The sequence below is a fragment of the Vigna angularis genome, chromosome 9 (genome assembly GCF_016808095.1).
Source record: "Vigna angularis cultivar LongXiaoDou No.4 chromosome 9, ASM1680809v1, whole genome shotgun sequence".
NCBI lineage: Eukaryota > Viridiplantae > Streptophyta > Magnoliopsida > Fabales > Fabaceae > Vigna > Vigna angularis.
In genome coordinates this window covers 5,604,507-5,625,686 of record NC_068978.1, presented here as the reverse complement: position 1 = coordinate 5,625,686, position 21,180 = coordinate 5,604,507, and the positions used below count along the sequence as shown (strand labels likewise).

At 29.5% G+C, this 21,180-nt stretch overlaps 1 protein-coding gene across 1 annotated transcript; it reads right to left on the bottom strand.

Annotated features, from left to right (window-relative positions):
* Nucleotides 1-2,110: 2,110 nt before the first annotated feature.
* On the bottom strand, nt 2,111-3,381 carry LOC108319242 (transcription repressor MYB6). Its single transcript, XM_017550303.2, has 2 exons — nt 3,106-3,381; nt 2,111-2,931 (listed from the first exon to the last, which is right to left on the bottom strand). The coding sequence occupies exons 1-2, from the start codon at nt 3,236-3,238 to the stop codon at nt 2,195-2,197; spliced, it is 870 nt and encodes a 289-aa protein (XP_017405792.1). The 5' UTR covers nt 3,239-3,381; the 3' UTR covers nt 2,111-2,194.
* Nucleotides 3,382-21,180: the final 17,799 nt, after the last annotated feature.

Below are 21,180 nucleotides of genomic sequence, written 5' to 3'. Positions count from 1 at the left end.
TTGTTCTATTCGTATACCTACTCGATTATGTTGTAAATGACCTATGTGACTATGTCCTTTTTGATTGAATAATTAATTCTGGAAACATTTATCATGTCACTATAATGTGTTCCAATGCCATTTAAAGCATTAAACAAAACAATAGCAATTAAAATACAATATATTATTTGATTACAGATTATCACACGACCAATTTATTTGACTTTTACACTAAAACAAACCAACTATCTTCAAAATCGACTCAAAAATAAATTTTTAATTGACTGATATTAATATTCATTGAAAAAAATAAGAAATTTAAACTTTAAAAAATAGTTAAATTGTAATTTTTTATCACGCTTTAATTTCTAATTTGCTATTTTAGTTTCTCAATTGCGATTTTAATTTGCACATTTTTAAAAAATCTACAATTGAATCTTGGTTTTCACATACACAATCACGGTATTTTAGTTTTCACACACATGAAAAGGTCTTTAATACGAACCAAACGCACTCTAAAGCTTAATAGTATCTTAGACTGAAATTACAAAATGCTATTAAAATATGTCAGAAATTCGTTAGTTAATGTGATCCATCACGAGTTTGGATTAAGTTAGGTTGAAAAAAAGTTTAAAATTTTGATATGAATCAATTTTGAGTCTAATCCATTAAGAACCTGACTCATTCGATTTGAACTCAACTCACATAAATTTGTTTTTTTGTAATTATTTTTTATTATATTTGTAGTTTAAGATGATTTATGATTGTATTTGAATCATATTAAGTTTTTTTTTCATTTTAAATTGTTTTGGAATTTAACATAATTTTAGATTGAAATTTATTTAGATTTGAATTAGAAAAAATTATTAATAAAATGATTAAAACCATAATCTAATTTAAAATAAAACCTAAATCACATAAAAGAAATTAAAAGATTATTAAAACCATAATCTAATTTAAAATAAACTATAAATTATCAATAATAAATACTGTTTGGCACTGACGAATCTAAGACCTTAATAAGAAAAAAAAAATCAAATGATGTATTTATATACTCTCAATTACACATATTTCTTATAAAACAGTGACTTCAAATATATAATTTCCTTTTTTTTCATAAACTTAGTACCATGCGTCCATCACTGCCGTTAAGATCTGTATAATCATGAAGAAAAAATAAAGGTAAGCACATGAGAAGCAAACTTTCAAACATTTATCTTTCATAAAAGTTTTTTCATTTTCCTAGAAAGTTTAAAACGATGAAATCTCTCCTCACATGCATGGTAAAGTTTCACTCTGTATTCTTCTCAACGATCATTCTCCTTCTGAATAAACACTCACTATCAATTTCAATTTTCTACTGATTTTTTTACTGTTTATCTGCCATAATTACAAAAATAAGACCCAATAAATATCTGGACTCATCATGATACTGAGCAAGCATTACCACACATCAGTTATAATTTATTAACAATTTGACACAAAGTAAATTTTATTTTAAAACTTTAGCATAAGCATTATGAATTTATAGGAAAATCATACTTTCACAGTATTTTTTTTATAATATTTTAATATTATTTATATATTATTACGTGATTGATTTATATTAGTGTTTATGATTATAAAATAATTTTAGATCAATTACATAATTAAAAATACATAATATTAAAATATTATAAAAAAATGTTATCAAACGATGATTATCCAAACTTATATTAACGACATGATATAATATTAACACGCAAAATACTAGTTTATATTATTATTATACATCTTAGGCTATTATAAATAATGATTTCTTCAACTTCCACTAAAAAATATTATATCACTTAAAGTAAAAAGGACTGGTTTTTTAGTCAGTGAATGGCAATTGTTTATGGAGTGCATCATACACAAGTGACTGAATTTTTAATTGTGCAAAAACCAAGATGAGATTAGATACGATAGACAATATAAATTATAAAAGTATAAAGTAACATGAGTGGTTGATCAATATGCTCAGCATTATTCTTTAACTAATATATATATATATCTTTTTTCTAAAAATGTTTAACTGTGACGAGTGTTGCAGATTCATCATAGTCAAAGTTTCTCAAGACTCAGTAAACACAGTCACAGAATTACTTACAAATTATTTACCAACAATGTTTTTTTCACATGAACAGTAAAATTGTAACTCTTGTACGAGTATGATGAGAGATGAGTCTCATCTTTATCAAGTGAATAGAGATTCCCCAAATGAACTCATTTCGATGAATTGGCTATGATCCATGTTCAGGAGGTGGTAATATTCTTCATACAGTTGTTGCAGAGAGCCATGATCTGAAGGAAAATAAGAGTGGCATTCCATATCAGAGGCATTGACCAGGTCATGGTCCTCACTGAAGAAGCCAAAATCATCACTTTCTCCCACATTTCTAAATTCACTAGCCAAGTTTGATTCTTTTGTCAAGGGGCTTTCTTCCTTTTCTTGGTTTGTTGATGCACTTGCCGAGTTGGAATCAAAGGTGTATGTGTTATTACTATCTGTTCTTGGCAAATACAAAGCCTTCACTCTGATTGGTTTTGGTAGGTAAACTTGTGTCTTTGGTGGCTCTGCATTATCTTTGTCTCCTTTGTTCTTCTGCTTGTTCTTCTTTTTGCCACCGTTCTTCTTCTTTTTGCTGCCACTTGCAGGTTCTTGCTGAGGACTCTCCAAGGAATTGGGTGTCTCAGTATCTTCTCCTGTTTGATTTTTCAGCTTTTTGCAGAGATGGGTGTTCCAATAGTTCTTTATTTCATTGTCGGTTCTGCCTGGTAATCTTCCTGCTATGAGGGACCATCTATTCCCCAAAAGTGAATGCATTCTGATTATAAGATCATCTTCTTCTGGGGTTATGTTTCCTCTCTTTATATCAGGTCTCAGATAATTCATCCATCTCAATCTGCAACTTTTCCCACATCTAAGAAGCCCTGCATATTCAATCACAGTCATCAATCAGTATTTACCCAATGAATCAAAATTAACAAAAATTCAATTTGTACACTATTTGTGTATTCATAAACCATAACTCATTCACCCCATCAAAGAAAAGATTAAACTTGAGAAATGAACAAGCTAATCAGCAATTAAAAACTCTCAATTACCAGCTTTTTTGGGTAGTGATTTCCATTGGCCTTCTCCATGAGCTTGGATATACTTTGTAAGCAATGCATCTTCTTTAGGAGTCCATGGACCTTTGTGCAACCCTACTTTAGAACAACAAGGAGCTCTTCCCATTTTTTGGCTCTGTAAAATTAGGGTTCTTACTTGAACTATGCAAGAGAGAGAGAAAGAGAGAGAGAGAGAGAGAGAGAGATATAGAGAGAGAACGAAAGGTCCTCTTTGTAACTCTATGGGAAGGTGGAAAGTGCAGAAGCAGAACACCTTAAGATGCCAACACTTGTTGAATTTATATAATAGTGGAGCCGTACCAAATTTTTTTTAATTTTATTTATTGTTTTTTTGGTCATTATCATGCTGTGTATGATGACAAATTGAAAAGCCAACAGTGGCTGCTATTATATATTCATTTTCCCTACATGTCTCGATTTATTTACTTAATATTCATGTGGTTAATAACATAATGGTAGTTAGTTATTGTTAAATAAAATGTTTAAGGTGAGAAGATGAAATCTTTATCACAACCTAATTATTTTATTAATGAAAATGAAAATTTAAATATTCATCTGTAATGAAAAAGAGTCAACTACCAACAGTTAATTGGTTGCCATGTTAGTGTCGGAGAGTGTTGTTTAGATCATTACTAGCTTGGTTGGTTATCGAGATTCTTATTTTTGTTTTCAGTTTTGTTTTTTAAGAAAATTACAGGAAAACAAGTTATGTAAAAAATATATTTTTTGTTATATTAATTATTTGTAACCAGACTTTAAAATATGTAATTTTGATCTCTGTTAAATTTAAAAAAAAAACGTATTTTTTATTAAATATAAAATATGTGAATATAAAATATATTTATAATAAAAATACTCTTATTATATAAAATATAATAATTCATAATTTCAATACCTTTGCCTTCTCTCTCGTTTTGGTCGTCCGATTTTAAGTCCAATTTTTATTATTGTGTTTCTTTCAAATTAAAATGAAGATTTATAATCAAATAATAATACACATAAACTAAGCAGGTCAAGGTATGATTAAATGATATAGAGTTAGACAAGTATAAAAATACTTAAAATGTGATTTTTCTTTAGGTTAAATAACATAGGATATCGATCAGGGAAAAAAATAAGACTAGAATAGTCAACCCAAAATGATAGATAGATATTGAGAAAATTACTTTTGTGCGTGCCACTGTTTTCAAAATGGCAATTTACGATCAAGATTCTTTGAAAAGTTGTAAAATTTGTTTGATTATTATTTTTGTTTTATGCGATGAGAGTATAAAGAAAATTTTTTTCTAAAAATCGTTCTATTTATGATAATATTTTTCATTTCTACACGGAAATAAATCTAATAAAAAACATTTTTTCCACATAACTCTCCTTTTTTATTTATTTTATTTTAACCTAATAGTAAAAAAATACAAGAATACTAAGACAAGCTAAGCATATTCCTTCTTTCTCTCTCCGGCGGCATCATTAGGCTGCGCGCTCTCTCTCTGGCGGCGGCGCCCTCTCTCTCTCCGGCTGCAGTAACAATCAGAAGACTGACAACATTTTGTCGTTTTCTTTTTTGTCCTTTCTAAACACCACAAACATCTCACACTATCTCTTAATGGTCACTCATTAATTAAACGTCAAAATACTAATTATGCAGTCATTAACTATTTAAAAGTTAACCTAATTTGAATAGCTTTTGCAATTTGGAAAGTGGGCTGTCCATGGCTTGAAACTCCTCTGGTTATTCCATTATGTATAAATTTGCCTCTAACACCTCACTATTGAAAATGAAAAAGTAATTTTAAAATAAATTCTCGTTATTTTTAGATTTTTATGTCAAGGTTTGTTCCAAAATATTAAATACTTTTACGTAATTTAAGAGTCAAAATTAATAACCATTTAAATGTATTTTTCTATATCAATTCTTTTAATCTTAGAAATAAAATTTATTTTTCTATTACATTGATAGTCTCACTTAGTTTAGGTTTTAAAATTTTTCTTTCTTTTTTCATTTGGATATATCTCTTAAATATAAAAAAGTAACGAATAATACTCTAAAACGGATAATGCATCAAATGAATAATAATAGAATATGATATATTGACAATTTTTTATAATAATTTTTTGAGAATAAGTCACATGTTATTATTTTATTGTTCTATTTAAATTAATTTTAAAAAAAATATCTGAAACTGTCCCATCATACATCATTACTTGTAAAAAAAAGTTGTTAAAAAAACATCGTATAATAATTTATCCAACAATATCATCTAACAAACTTGGCATCGAAACCATATTTATTCAATTCTGAATTAAATTAAAAAAGCATTGTTTTTTGTTTTTTTTCTAATGTAACCAAAAAACATCCCTTGTAATATTTTAGGGTTTCAATTACCTTATTTTACTGTACAATGAACTCGTATAATGTAGGACAGTTTGAAAGAAATCATGCATGTAAGACGTCAAAACAAAAGCATGCAGAAGAAGTGGTGGAGTTGTTTTTCTTTTCATGTTGTTGAGTTTGGCAAGCACGAATCTGTGCAAAGAAAGCAAATTAATTAAGTAAAAGAAAATGCATGGTATTCCAAATTATATATATTTAGTATTTGGAAGACGACAGATTGAAATTAAGCCAAATATTAGCTCACTTCCTTGTCAGAAAAAAATTCATCAATTTTGAAACATAGCAACGAAGATATTAAATAAAAAAGACAATTTGAGTTCATCAGCAAGTAGATTAATTATGTTCAACCACACGTGCTTGTACTTTTGACCATCTTTATGGGCTTAGATTAATAATATCTGTAGACAAATGTAAAATATTACTATTTTAATAAAGTGCCTTATCCTGAATCAATATCTTATGACCTAAAAATTATCAAATACCAAATTTTTAAATAATGGATTTTTATTAATATATTTTTTAGAAAATACGTATTATTGTAAAATAAGATTGATTTTTTAGTCACCGACTATTGAAAGGTATATCTAATAATTTAAGTGAAATAAGGATTGAAATGAGAAACTTAAACAAGTGAGAAACAACTTAAAGAAATGAAGTATTTTTTAATGAAAAGAAAGAAAACATATGGTGAACGAATCTAATTGAATTTTACATTTACAATTTTAGCAGTTAAATTATGTAAAAACAAACATTTTAATGAGAATGCATATCAAAATTTAGATAAATGGAATATTCATATGTATTAATATTATTGTTTTTTTTTACTTGTATAAAAAGTAAATCATATACGTACTAAAATGTTTCTATTAGATTAAATTTATCTTTTGTTAATTTTAGGTGAAGCAAACATACTAATTGTTTAAAAAATACTGTAGCATATATTCTGATTAAAAATTACTCTAAATATTTAAAAGCAGGAAGTACTTACATAGTTTTAAGAAATTAAGAAAATAGATAATAGTAGTTTTGTTTATCCAAAATCATTTTAATAGAAAGGCAATGATAAAAAGATAAAATAAGTTCGAAAAAAATATATCATTATTTCTAAATGTATTTATTCAATAATATATCAGTGTAAATATTAGTGCCGTCAAAATGGGTTGAAACCCGTGAGCCAATCCGGCTCACCACTAGTTTGAGCTGGGTTGGGTTGAAAAAAAAAATGCAAAAATTTTGATGCGAGCCAATTTTGACACGACTCACTAAGAACTCGGCTCACACGGGTTGAACCCGTGGTGGGTCAAGTTGGCTCACCAATCCACCTATTTTTTTTAATTAAATTAATTATTCAAATTCTATTTTTTTTATTAAAATCAAATTAGTTAAATTAATTATTCAAATTGCACAACCTTTACTTAGTAATAGAGCCTTTCACGTTGCTATCTTTCCAAAAGTTCTCATTTGCAAATAAAACCCTAAGATTATAGATTTGGTAATATTATAAATGGAGATAAAGAAAAAAATGTTTCAAGAGAACATAATACTATGGATTTATCCATTCAAGATTCTAATTTAATAGATGAATAATATTATAGATTGGATAATTCAGGAATATATCATTTGTTTTATCTTATTTTCAGACTCATCTACAAGCATGACAGTTTTATCTTGTGCTATATATTTTTGTTTACGGCTATATGTAATTTCTTGATCAAACGGTTGTGTATGTCCCGTTAAACTAAATTGGCAAAATTTTATGCTTGGTAGCTTAGAATATATATAATAATATATTTCTTTTGTTTCATTTTTTTTATATCAATTGGTTCAATTATTACTGTTTCAATTTGATCGATCAAAATAACATGTTATAAGAATCTGAGAAGAAGAGGGTGAAAAAAAAGTTAATTAAGTGAGCCAATGAGCCAACCCGTTTAACCCACCAACCCGTGATGGGTCGGGTCGAGTTCGAATTTTTTCGACTCACTAATAAATGAACCGGGTTGGGTTGACTCATTAAGTGATCAACCCGTGGTGGATCGGGTTGGGTTGGGTCGGGTTACCCGTTTTGACAGCTCTAATAAATATGTGTTTTTCCTGTGTCTGTATTTTTATTACAATTATATAGTTTTACAAAAGTAAATATATTTGTATAGAAATAGTGAAAAATAAATGCTTAATTTTTAGTTAAGGGATTGTGGACTTATTGATAGATTGAATTATGCAATTATGTACTTTTACCACGTCATATAATTATTTAAATTTAATAAATTAAATGCTTTTAAAGAAAAATGGTACCAAAAATATTGAGAGAAAATTATATCCTTTACAGATAGATATAAATAAATAATATAATATAACTTTAGCAAAAAATGAAAGAAAAAACATAAAAAAAGGTTGTATCTTTTTTAATAAAGATATAATTAAGTATTTGGGTAATTTCAATAGTCCTTTCAATGGAATTGTTGACTCATCAGTTATATTTTACTTTTATTCATCCCTTATTTAAATTGTTGAATGAAGATGTTTTGAGAGGAAAAAATTACCTTTTTCAACCAAGAAAATGCTTCGAAGCTTTTTATTTGTAATTATTATTTTTATACATCATAAATTATATTGTTTTTTCTTCAAATCTAAACTTGTTTTTATTGTTGAATTTTGTTGAAATTTAAATTTAAGTATCAGGAAATATTTTTAAAAATATTATTATAATATCTTTGAGTTGAGGTTTTATGTTTAGAATTTATAAAATTATTTTTTATTTTAATATTTAGTATTATGTATTGTAAAAATTATGATATTATAATGTTAATTATAAATTTTTATTAATATCGTTCCAATTTCAGTTGAATTATTTCAATCACTAATCTTATTTCAGAAGTATTGTCAGAACCATTCAAAACGTACCCAAACTCCTCTGAACGGAAGCCAAGTGTTAAACTAAGGGGAGTCAGAAATCAGATAGTGGAATGCAGGTGTCAGTAGAGGAGCGGGCGTTCGTTTTAAACAAAACTGAGTTTTTGAAAGTTTACGTCACACTCTCTGCATGCATCTTCTTTTCCAAAACTCTGATATTTCTCCTTTCTCCTCCTTCTCACTAAAAGCTCTCCCTTCTCTCTATGAAATCTTACCTTTGCTTTTCTCCGATCACCGTTCAGGCACCGTAGAAGCATTTCCAGCGTCTTGAGTTTCATTTTGAACCGAACAAATTCGAGTTCTGAACTGGTAAGTTTCCTTGTCTTTAGCCGTTTGTTCTCTAGTACATGCAAATCAAGTTCTGGTTGCATGTTGTCATCTTGCCTGAGCCATTGTTGGTTTTCTGTTGTTTGGTTTAGTTCGAAGAGTTGTTGAGCGTTGAGAGTAGAAGGATTTGTAGTCAGACGAACCGTACTTCTGTCTCTAGGATGTTCGTTCACGCTCAGAGGTAAGGGAAGCTTATCTAATTTAATTGTATGTTCGTTTGTACGTTCGTTGATAATGAATGCATGTTGCTGAGTGGTTGAATGTATATAAAGTATGAATGCTGATATGCTTGTTTATATTGAATATGATTATTTACTATGATATGGATTGTATGAAGCATGAAAATTTATTATGATATGAATTTATAAAGTTATGAAATTATGTATTAAGAAATGAGTTGAAGATAAATGAGTCCTGGATATGAAATTTCCCTATGATCATGTACGTTCGTCATTGAACGGTCATTGACTGTTCGGTAATACTAGTAACCTTGGTTAAAATTGGACTCTTTCATTTGGAAAGAACCCTAGTTGAGGAAGAGCGTCTTCGTGTGGTAATACTATGCTTGAACGTTCAGCCAAGCGTAGTTGTATCTGAGTATTCTGTGATAAACTTAAATTTTGTAAATATATGTATTTGTATATTTTAGTTATTCTTAAACACTATTCCAATAGTATCTTATTATATTTATCAAACCTTCTAAAATAAGTTTAGTAGTGCTCGGTCTTTCACCCAGCGCTCGTATTGAGTAGTGCTCAGTCTTACACCAAGTGCTCGTACTCCTTTCTTTTATAATCTATCTTGATGGAAAATAATGTTCGTTCAACTTCAATAGAGTTTTCTCTCTACCGTGTTCGGTCATTGACTGGCATTCGATTTTCTTGATGCTAAACCCAAATAAGCTAATTTTTCGTAAGCGTTCGGTTTCTTCGTGTGAATTCTTTTAAGTATTATTCTTTGAATGTCTTGAAGTGTCTACATCCCTTAGTTCCGGCCTAGAACTGTAGTACTTGGCAGGGTCTTTTCGGTGTTCGATTGAAGCTCTCAAGAGTCAGTTCATCTAATTGGCTCACTTTGCAAGTAACGTTCGTTCTAGTCGTTCTTGTTACATATGATTGTACTCGGTTTCTTTCTCAACCCGATAGTAGCCCTCTTTCGGTCTTAGTCTATTCTGGAATGGGAGACCCCTTAGTCTCGCTCCAAATGTTCGGTCCCGTTCTGAATCAGTGTTGAACGTGCGATATTTGGGATCCTTATGAATTTTGTACGAGGTGGTTAAGTGAGAATGATTATGAATGAAATATGAAGAGAATGTGATATGGATGGAAATGTGTTGATTTTGGACGAGCGTTCCGGGGAGGAACAACTCATGAATGAATATTGAAATTGGTAAAGTATGAATGTGGGCATGTGTGGGAACGACAGGAGGTTCTAGTCCTTAGGGTTACTTTGGACAGATCGGACTAACCTCGGGTGGCAGCTGTTGAGGGCATCCCAGTTACTACATCACCCGGGTGCACGAACGCCTGTAGCTACATAGATTTCATACAGTCCGGACAGTCAGTCTAGTATTATGATTTATATGAAACGTATGATGAAATATATCTTGTGTGTTTGATTGTGTGAAATGAATGTCTATACATGAATTAAATTACATAAGCTTACCCTGTGTTTCCTGTCTTGTCTTGTTTTGTACGTCCGTCTTTGTCATTGCAATGATCATCCGTTGTGGATGTGAGCAGAAGGAGACGAACTGCTGGAAGAGGCGTTAGAAGAAGAAAATCTAGTTGAGATTGAAGTTAAGACCGAAGAGTAGGACGTTCGGCCAGTAGTCTAGTTATAGTAAGGTGGTCGTTCGATCACCTTCTCCTTCTGTTTTTGTTTGACCGTTCAGTATAGGTTTTTGTAAACCGTTCGGTTTGAATTACTTAAGGCGTTAGGTTTAAATTTCTGCTCATCTTTAGGCCGTTCGGCCTTAATCGTACGCTCTTCTTAGTGTAAGACTGATCTGAATTATTATTAAATGTAATTATTCTTTTATATAATTTATACTGTATTTTTGGGATGTTACAAATATTGATTTCAATTTGTATTTTACTGTTAATTATTTTGTATATTATATATATATATATATATATATATATATATATATATATATATATATATATATATATATATATATATATATTATAGTGTGAGGAAATCTAATAGATTAGTTTGGTGATTAAATATTATAGATGTATGTTTTTTGATTTGTAGGTAACATAAGAATTACACATGAATTTTATATACAAAAGGCGAAAATTTTCCTTAAGGATATTTTCTCTACGTAAATATTTAAAATTCGTATATAATAAAAAAAAAGTTATCTACCGATATTATATACGAATTTTTAAAATTAATTATTTAAAGTAATTAAAATATAAAAGTAAAAAAACTTTTATTATTTTGTTTTCTTCCTCTCTGGTTCTTCATCTCTATAATTTTTGTAACCTCAATCCCTCTTGCCCTTAGTCCGTTGTCATCGTTAACGTATTATCCTCGTCAATCCTTGGTACCGCCATTCCATGTCATCTTCTCGCCGTGACTTTCTCTCGCTATCATTCCCTCTGGCTGTTACTTCCTCTCGCCATCACTCCTTCTCGCCGTCAGTCCCTCTTGGCGTCACTCTCTCTCGCCTTGGCATTGTCGATCACAATCACAAAGTTTTTCATCTGGTAAGTAATACCCTCTCATCGTTGGTTCATAAATCTCTAAAATTGTAAAACCAAAAGACCTTAATTTAATATATCTACTTTCTTCTTTCTTGTCATTGGCATGTAATAGTATGTGGTGTGGTTCGAAAGATGTTGTTCCTTTGTTAACAGACATCGATGCATATTGGGAACATTGGAATTGCTTTTAAGGTATGTTTCAGTGAAATTTGTCTTCTCATGAGGTTTTTGTTATGTTTTTTGTCAAACCCTAAAAAATTCAGTGTATAACAAAAGGATAATGTAAGTACTCGAAGGGTATGCTATATGTTTAATTAGTATACACTTGTTGGAAGTTTCACATTGATTAGAGATAAGGCCAATTCATAGTATATAAGTGGGTGCAAACTTCACCTTATAAGCCGGTTTTGGGGGGTTGAGTTAGGACTAAAGTCCACTTCTTAACATGGTACTAGAGTCATGTTAGAATCTATCCTAGCGGTATTTATTGTTTGTTGGACATATTGTTCCACCCGCTATCGGGTCGCTATCAAACCACCCATTTGTGTATAGTGTCACGCTCGAGATGTATATACCTCGGCGTGATGGAGTGTATTGGAAGTCTCACATCGACTAGAGATAAGGTCAATTCATAGTATATAAGTGGGTGCAAACCTCGCCTTACAAGCCGATTTTTTCCTGCGATGTTTATTGCCTTGGTTCCTTTGAACCGATGCAGTATGTGGTATGTTTTTTTCGTCAAACTTTATTTACTTTTTTTATCTTTAAGAAATTTGGATAACATAACTTTAATTTCCCTACGATTTTTGTCATCTTTTGCTTGCAGAACACCACTTATTAGGTTCAAGAAGATGTTCTAACTGTAGTAGATGGATCCAATAATACTCTTTGAAGAACTTCAGCTACAAAGTCATGAATCTGCAGATGTTCTAGCTGGGATATCACTTCCTCCTATTCATTCTCACTCCATGGAATAGATTCCAAATATTCTAGGCATGACACAACCACAGGATCAAACATGATTATTGTCGATACCTACAAAATAACGCAAGTAAACGTAAGAACATAAATCTAATTACAATCAAGAAATAAGAATAAAAAGAATGTACAAAACAATGAACATCAAAATGAAAGCAAGCTCAAAACTTTAGGGACCCCATCGTTCATGGAACACAACCTGGCCTTGAGATCCTCATAGTGCATCAAAACCACAACTTCCACATACACTTCCACGTCATCACAGTCGTTGATCTCCACCGAGTGAGACATCGCACCGTCGCAGCAGAACTTCTCCGCGAAGAATCGACTCTTCTCGGCCAAAACGCTCTTCCAAACCTCCATCGACACCCTCAGGTCATTATGCCCAACCACCATGAGCCGGATGTCGCCCCCCTCGAGCAAGGCAGGCTCCCAAAGAAGCTTGGAGAGCCAATCTTGCACCTTGCAGCGCTTGCCGTTGGAGAATTTGTGCTCCTCCGACATCATGTCGAATAACGTTTGCGTGTGCACATGAGTTTGAGGTTGAGTTTGACTGGGGCGAATTGAAGATGGTGGTGGTGGGAGGGTTGTGGAAGGGGAGAATGAAAGGGTTGGATAAGGTATGAAACCTTGCTTTATCATCACTGATACTTCCCTCGAAGAGTGGTTACTGTTTTACGTTTCTGAATTTTAACTATCGAAGAAGTTATTACCTCGGTTAAGTGAAAACCGAGATAATAAGGTTCTACTACCTCAATTCTAAAGACAATCGATGTGTAAACCTTTTAGAAAAATACAAAATAAAATTATAAATGGCAAAATTTGAAAATATTTCTATCTATAGGCATCACTTCACTGTTAAACCGAGGAATAAAAGCCCTATGACATCGGTTCAAATGGAATCGAGACAGTAGAGGTTGACAAAATGGATTTGGAACGTTCAAATACAGAGGTTGTCAGCTTTTGACAGGGCATATTGTCTCGGTTCTACAAAGAACCAAGGTAGTAGGCCTATTTTGAAAAAACTATCAGATAAAAAGTCTGATTTACAAAGGGAAAGCAGTGTGTTTTGCCTTGGTTGGTCAGAAAACCAAGACAATATACTCCTTAGGCGTCGGTTCCAATTAAATCGAGACATATAATTTTCAAAAATTATAAAATTGTTAACGTATTTTGATATGCTTCTAGTTTTTTGAACGCGAGTTAAAAAACTATTTACTTACTTAGGATAACCCTAAGACATGATACTAAAATATCCAAATGAACAGCCAAATAATTAGCAATGTAGGGATAAGATAATGCCTTAGGTGGGTACGTGGGTTTGCATGTTTTGCATGCTTGATGTGAACTTTGAATTGGAAACACAGATAACACATGTATTGGTTTCAAGGGTCCCTTTTATATTCTTTCTTAAACTATCCATCAATATAACAATTCTCTTTTTATTCTCTCTAAAATCTCTATAAATATCACCATATATATATTTTTTCATTTTTCTTCTGTCCTCCACTTTATGTTTTTGGTACATGTATAGTTATTGCAATGCTTTTCCAAAAACATCTCGACAAAAACTGTACCTAGCAGTAAAGTTCATTCAATATATATGCATTCAAAAGGGAATGTAGTTTTAAGGAAATCTAGGGGTTAATTATTAAGTCATAGTCCATGCTTCATTGATGAAGATAATTAATGGTATCTTTAGTAAGATATATTAATTGTTGCGAGTATCTTATATTTTAAGATCCAATATTTATGTCTTGTTTATTGAAGCAAATCTATATGAAGGAGCATTTCTTGAAAATAGTTAAGTTTTGTATTAAAAAAAAACTTAGCTGCTTACAAATGAAAAACTCTTGTTTTTATCATATATGTTAAAAATCAATATTTTAATTTAAAATTAAAATCAATTGTAAATTAAACTCTTGTTTTCGTTTTTACTGCTGCTGTAGTATATTTATGTATGGATTAAACTAAATATGCTGTGACAATCACTTAAACTGTTTTAATATACAAGATATTAACAGTTAGTATATTAAATTGATAGCAATAAGAATGCTCTGATGAGTGTTAGTTTTTTACACAATATCACGTATTTAAATTAGTTTACTTTTAATTTTTTCGAGCAAATCATACAAAAAAAAAGTAGTTATTTTTCTTAAAACAGCCATCACTAAATTCTTTCATCCTCACATTGTAAAGTCATGAAAAATTACAAGCAAGTTCATTGTTACAATAGTACATGAAACTGTGATTTTTTTTTTTGGCCTAGTGTAAATCAGTAACTTATATTGAATATTATAATATTTGTTATCAAGTCAATGAATTATATAATTAATTATGTTGAACTGAATACATTTTTGACATTTATACATTATTAAATATTTGTGATAAATTTTCAAGATTGGTAGCTGAAATTTAATGTACAACAACCTTCTTTTTACAATTAAGAGAAACGTGTAGTAAGGTTTGAATTCAATAATTAAAGGTACATATAAGCGAATTTATGCTTATACAATTATAGTTAAATTGTAACGGTGTAATGTAATTCTTTTAAACTATTATACCATTTGCATGTTAAGCAGTCACCAATTGGTGGTTTTTTAGTTGTTCAACGACCGTCGTCTAAGAAAATGTAGTTTCTTTAACTACGTTGGCTTGTAGTTAAACTTAAAGCTCAAAATAAAGAGCTTTAAAACACTGATGGTATGGTAGAATAATAGAGTTAGATATTAAAACACTGATGGTATGGTAGAATAGTAGAGTTAGATAGAGAAGATCACCTAAATTATTTTAGGTTATTGTTTCGGAAGGCTTTTCTTACGGCAAGTGTCCTAATATAAAGTTGTGTATTAAGTATTGTCTAATTTTTCATTAATTGTTATGTGTACAGAACATGGATTATGCTTCATCAAATCCTTTATGGATGTATGATAGGTGTCATAAAGGAATATGTGTTTTGAAATAGTCTTTATAAGTAATATTAGGAGTTGAAGAGTTTATAAGTAAAGCTTGTGAAAGACTGTTATCACAATGAAGGGGACTTTGACGTCCATGTATAAAGTGTGATTGTACAAAGATTCTGGAGGAAAAAGTTGTGAAGGTTCTCACCTCTACAACACGATTTCAAGCCTAATTATTTCATTTGGAATGATCATATGGGAAAACAATGACAAAAGATGATTTAGACAATGATGTCACTTGGAAGGGTGTGTAGACGAAAGGTGGACCGAATGAACAATTTATGTCGATGGAAGACATGATGCATGATGCTCTTATGCAAAGAAAGCCTTGCCAAACATCAAATTCTTCTAACGTGAAAGAGGCTCTGAATGAAGAAACTCAGATTTTTTTACCTTTTTTGGAGGCAAATACATCATTGTATGAAGGAGCATCAAACTCCATCTTATCAATGTGTGTCAGGTTATTAGCTTGCAAGTCTAATTAAAATATTTATAACCAATGCATAGATTTTATTGCAAAAAAGCTTTTGGATGTAACACCCATGAAATAGATTTGCCCAAAACCTACTACGATGTAAAAAAGTTAGTGCCAATGTTGAGATTACAGTTATAGAGGATTGATTGTTGTGTGGATGGTTGCATGCTCTTCTATGATAATGAATATGGTAAGAATGATGATGCATTGGTTGAATGAAAATTTAATCGAAAGCCAAGGTATAAACATTACAAGACAGGAGCAAGTACTAAAAAACAAGTTCCTGTAAAATCCATGTTCTATTTGTCAATAATTCCAAAATTACAAAGAATGTATGCCTCAATACAAATTGTGGCACAAACATGGCACTACAATAACAAGTCGACAAATGGAGAGGCGTGGAAGCACTTTGATAAAGTACATCCTGATTTTGCCATTGAGTCACACAATGTTTGACTCACTTTATACTCTAATGGTTTTAACCCTTATGTGTAGGCATCAAATATACCATACTTATGTTGGTCAATAATTATGACCTCATACAATCTTCCTTTATAAATCTGCATGTTTAAACCCTATATGTTTTTTACATGTCTTATTCTGGGGCCATTCAATCCAAAGGTTCACATTGATGTATACTTATAGCCCTTGATAGACAACTTGAAAAAAATGTGAACTAATATCTTAACATACGATATTTTAAGTAGACAAAACTTTATGACGAGGACTAATGTAATGTTGACAATTAATGATTTTTCTGCTTATGGTATTCTGTCTGGTTGGAGCACTCAAGGTAAATTGGCATGTCCATATTGCATGGAATATATAAAGGCTTTTAAATTATATCATGGGGAAAAAAATTTGTGATTTGACTCCTATGAAAGGTTTTTACTAAATGACCATGCCTTTAGGAGGAATAAGAATGTTTTAAGGAAGGGGGAGTGGTTATGCCTCTTCATTGTTTGTTGGCCCCTTTCTCCTAAATATTTACTCTTTATTCCATGTTTCTATTTCTCCAATAAAGCTAATATATTAATTGTAATAACAGAGAAAAGTTCCATAGAAGATTGATGATGAGGAAAAAAAAAGGTTCAATCCAAGGCATCTCTTAGACTGTCAGAGATGTTTAAACAAGCTCGAAGAGAAAAAAAAACATGATTGAATGAAAGATATTGTTTGAAACAGTCTTTTGGAGAAGTGGAACATGTCAATTTATAAGCAAAAGTGTGATACGACCAAGAAGAACCGAACATCAGAAAAGAGTGGCAGTTTGCACATTAGGGGATCTATTAACGTGCATGGCCACACAATTAGTTTGGTATGACATGTAATTTTTTTTTAATTTCTAGTTATAAACTTTACAATATTTGTTAACAAGTCATATTTTGTTTGTAGTTATAGGAGTTTGGTCGCTCAATGCATGTTGACGAAAATTTTCAACAGATACATATTTATCGCTCAACAAGAGATTTTATGGATGACAGTCTAGGCAAACACATGTTACTTTCTACCAACACTATCACATTCTTTATTATATTTTGTATTACGTTTTAAACCTTAGCTGTATGTATTTAATCAAATATTTATTCATTTAACAGGAAGATTTTCAAACAAGATTTTCTCAAGCAATATTTGAGACTGCATCTATTGGTGTCTTATAATGTAGTTCCCTAGACCCTGTAGAGGAGGAACAAATGTTGGTTAAAGGCTATGATTGGAAGGTACAAAAGACACGTATATGGGATTGGAAATGTTGATTCTCAAGATGACTATGTCGACAATTACATACGATAGACACAAACATCTTCTAGTTAGCAACCAAATGTAGAGGACTTTATTCAACTTCAAACGCAAATAGCAAGCCATGATGAACATATTTGGCAAATAAATTCTGAATTTCAAAACTTTATGATGTCATCATGCAGTACCTTCTGCCTTTGGCAGTCGAAACTACACAACAATTTTTTCAACCGCAAAATAATGAACAAATAAATAAGCTAAACAATAATGTTCAACCAGAAGATTAACCACCAGATGAACAAAATTATAATTGTGATTATTAGCATTAGGCATGTTAAGAACTTATCAAATTATAATGTACTTTTATATAATTGACAATGATGTTTATGTAAATAATAATTTGTATTAAATGTCAAATGATTGTTTGAGGTTTAAATGTTCAATGTATATGTGATGGTTCCTTTCTTATATATATGTCCAAGTCTGCCAATAAATTATAATAACACAAGCAAGCTCTTTTTTTGTCACTTTGTTAGCTGATTACTACAGATTTATCTATATGTAATTACATACGAAAAAAATTTGTATTACATATAGATAAATTCGTATATAATTACCTACAAGTAAATCCATATGTAACATTACCTACGATTATTTTATTTATAGATTTTTGTATGTTTGTAATTCGTAGATAACATCCCTTTACATATGAGCTTTCGACTTTACATGTGAATTGACTTTACATGTGAATTTTAATTATAGGTAATAACATTTTTTTTGTAATGTGTATAAAACTTGACTATGTAATTTTAATTATATTATTTTTAATAATAAATTATTATTTATATTTTATATTTAGCTATAAATTTGTGTAGTAAAATAATAGATAAATATAATGTGATGATAAGTGTTTTGAAGTGTTCATATATTATAAATATCAAAAGAGATAGTAATGTCAAACATTTTTGAATATTTGAGTAAATTATAATTTTTTAAAATTATACATGAGAATGTAGAATTGTTTAAATTTTTATCATATATATATATATATATATATATATATATATATATATATATATATATATAATTTTATTAATTAAGCTATGTTTATCAATGTTATTTGCATATCATCAAGTTCAAGTTGACTAGGAATGAGAAACACTATAATTGTAGAGAATTTACATGGTTGGTTTTAATCGATAATGTCATTGCAATTTAATGAATGGATACTTTCATTACTGTAATTAGTAAATAGAATGACTTCCAGAGTTTCACTATGTCACATACTTTAAAAGTAAATCACATTTAATTCTTCATTGTTCAACCACTTTTATGCACTAATACACTGCTAATTTATACACTATTAACTAATTTAGTATTTTGATAAGATTTTTCATTAACACTTATAATCTGTAATTATTTAACGTTTTTCTCACCTATTTTCCTATCTGTAATTGTATATGTACACACTGATATACTATTGTTCATTAATTGGTGTAATTTCTAAAAAAGGAAAAAGTTTATGTTACATAAACAGAATAAAACATCAATTATTCAATTATTTAACTTGAAATTAATTATATATTTTTTCATATATAATTTGAACTTATTCACTGCTAATATTGAGCACCCGATTTTTTAATATCTGGAAAGAAAATTCTGGTTAATTGCACACTAATAAAAAAAATTATTTTGTTAAACAATGAAACTATATTAGTTTTCTCTAAAATTATCAGTAGTTACTTATAACTGTTGTTCAATTTCAGAAACTATAATTATACATATCTTTTATTAATTATACTTTATTCCCATAAAAGTTATAGGTTTCTTCTTTTCTCTATTTTGTGTGTATAAACTACATATATAAACTTTCTTAGTAAACGTACTTGCACACAGAAAGTAATAGTATATAAACTTTAAAACTTTATCATTGTTTAGTATAAAATAGTGTAAAGAGTTTAATTTCTGATAATTTGGTAGTATTAGCATTTTTTTATTAAAGAGTATTTGTTTGTATTTTTATTATTTAGTGGTGTGTAATATTATATTAATCTAAAATCAAGAAAAAATCAGAAAAAATTTGAGAAGATTTGTATGACTTTGAGCGACAAATCTTTTTGCACGTGATTGTGCTGTTTGACAATCAAAATAGGTGGCTGGTTTGAACTTAATTAATAACACAGTTCAAGATTTGACTTAAAGTGTCACAGTCCTCTATCCTACAGTTTCATATTATTTAACAAATGATTTAGTCAATGCACACTCCTATGAATATTTACTTGTGGTCATCTAAAGAAATAAAAAAATATTAATTTCATTTTAAAATCAATCTTATTACAATTTTTTCAATATAATTTTACAAATTTTAGCATTTGGTCTTTACACTTAGAAACTATCAATCTTATTGGAACCTATTCATATTGATTTTATTTTCTTTAGTGTATATAACTTTTAATCTATTTAAAAAGGGTTTAAATAATATGTATTTATATATGAAATAATTAAAATTAATAACCTTTAGAGAAAAATAATATTATGTTCTTAAAGTTAAATGAAGATATGTAAAATATCATTAAAATTGAAAATGTTAGTCAATTTGAAAAAAATAAATATCATAATTAATATGCCAAAATTTAAAGACATTTAGAGAGTAGTATAAAGAAACTAAAATTTAACATATAAGGAAATGATAATCGTATAAAACATAAATTCTTTGCCAATTTTAATATTTCTTGTATATTCGGATTCCTATCTCTATTTTCTTTTATTATCACATCACTCACCATTTTTTTTTCTCGCCTATACGATGGGGGTATATATACGCCTTGACCAGGTATAATTTTCCACTATTTTTATTCTACGGTTTTGACAAAAATTTACATGATTATGGCATCATGATCATGATATATAATTTTTAAATTGCGATCACCACGTTTGGATTTACTCATTTAAATATTTGGGGCTTGAAGTAGGTGGATGATGCAATTGACTTAAACTAAAATAATCTCAATTTACTTGTGAAATAAGATTTATTTCGTTTACATTTAGGTATTTGATACAGTCAAAATTAATTTATATAAGGAAAAATTTTTGCGTAAGGGAGTGTGTATTATCAAGTCAAATTCTTGTGGTCCAATCGTTGAACATCTGCTCTATTAAATTTTTCACTTGAGATCATAAAAGAATGTAAGCTGTCATTTGTTTGAAGTTTTAGTATTTTCTTCAAATTTATTTCAATATGTTTATTATAATAGATATCTTGACTTAAATGACACTCTTGTTATTGATTGGAAGTTGTTTTTTAGGAATTTAACTTTGAATGTAGATTACCAATATATATATATATATATATATAATAGAATGTATATGATAATTTAGTTTGTTGTATTACTGTGTTAAGTACTTCATTTTCATAAAGAACAAAAGGAAAAAAAATATTTTAAAGAAGTGAATTTTAAGATTAACTCTATCCTATAAAATTGATTTGTAAGGTAAGATACAAATGTTAGGTTGATCCAGGAGAGGATTCACTAAGTACTCATTTTCGTA

Bases quoted from the DNA above. Each gene is read 5' to 3' on its own strand.
- LOC108319242 (XM_017550303.2), bottom strand. From the start codon at position 3,238: ATGGGAAGAGCTCCTTGTTGTTCTAAAGTAGGGTTGCACAAAGGTCCA. The intron at 2,932-3,105 runs GTAATTGAGAGT...TTGAATATGCAG, and splicing joins ATCACTACCCAAAAAAGCTG to GGCTTCTTAGATGTGGGAAA.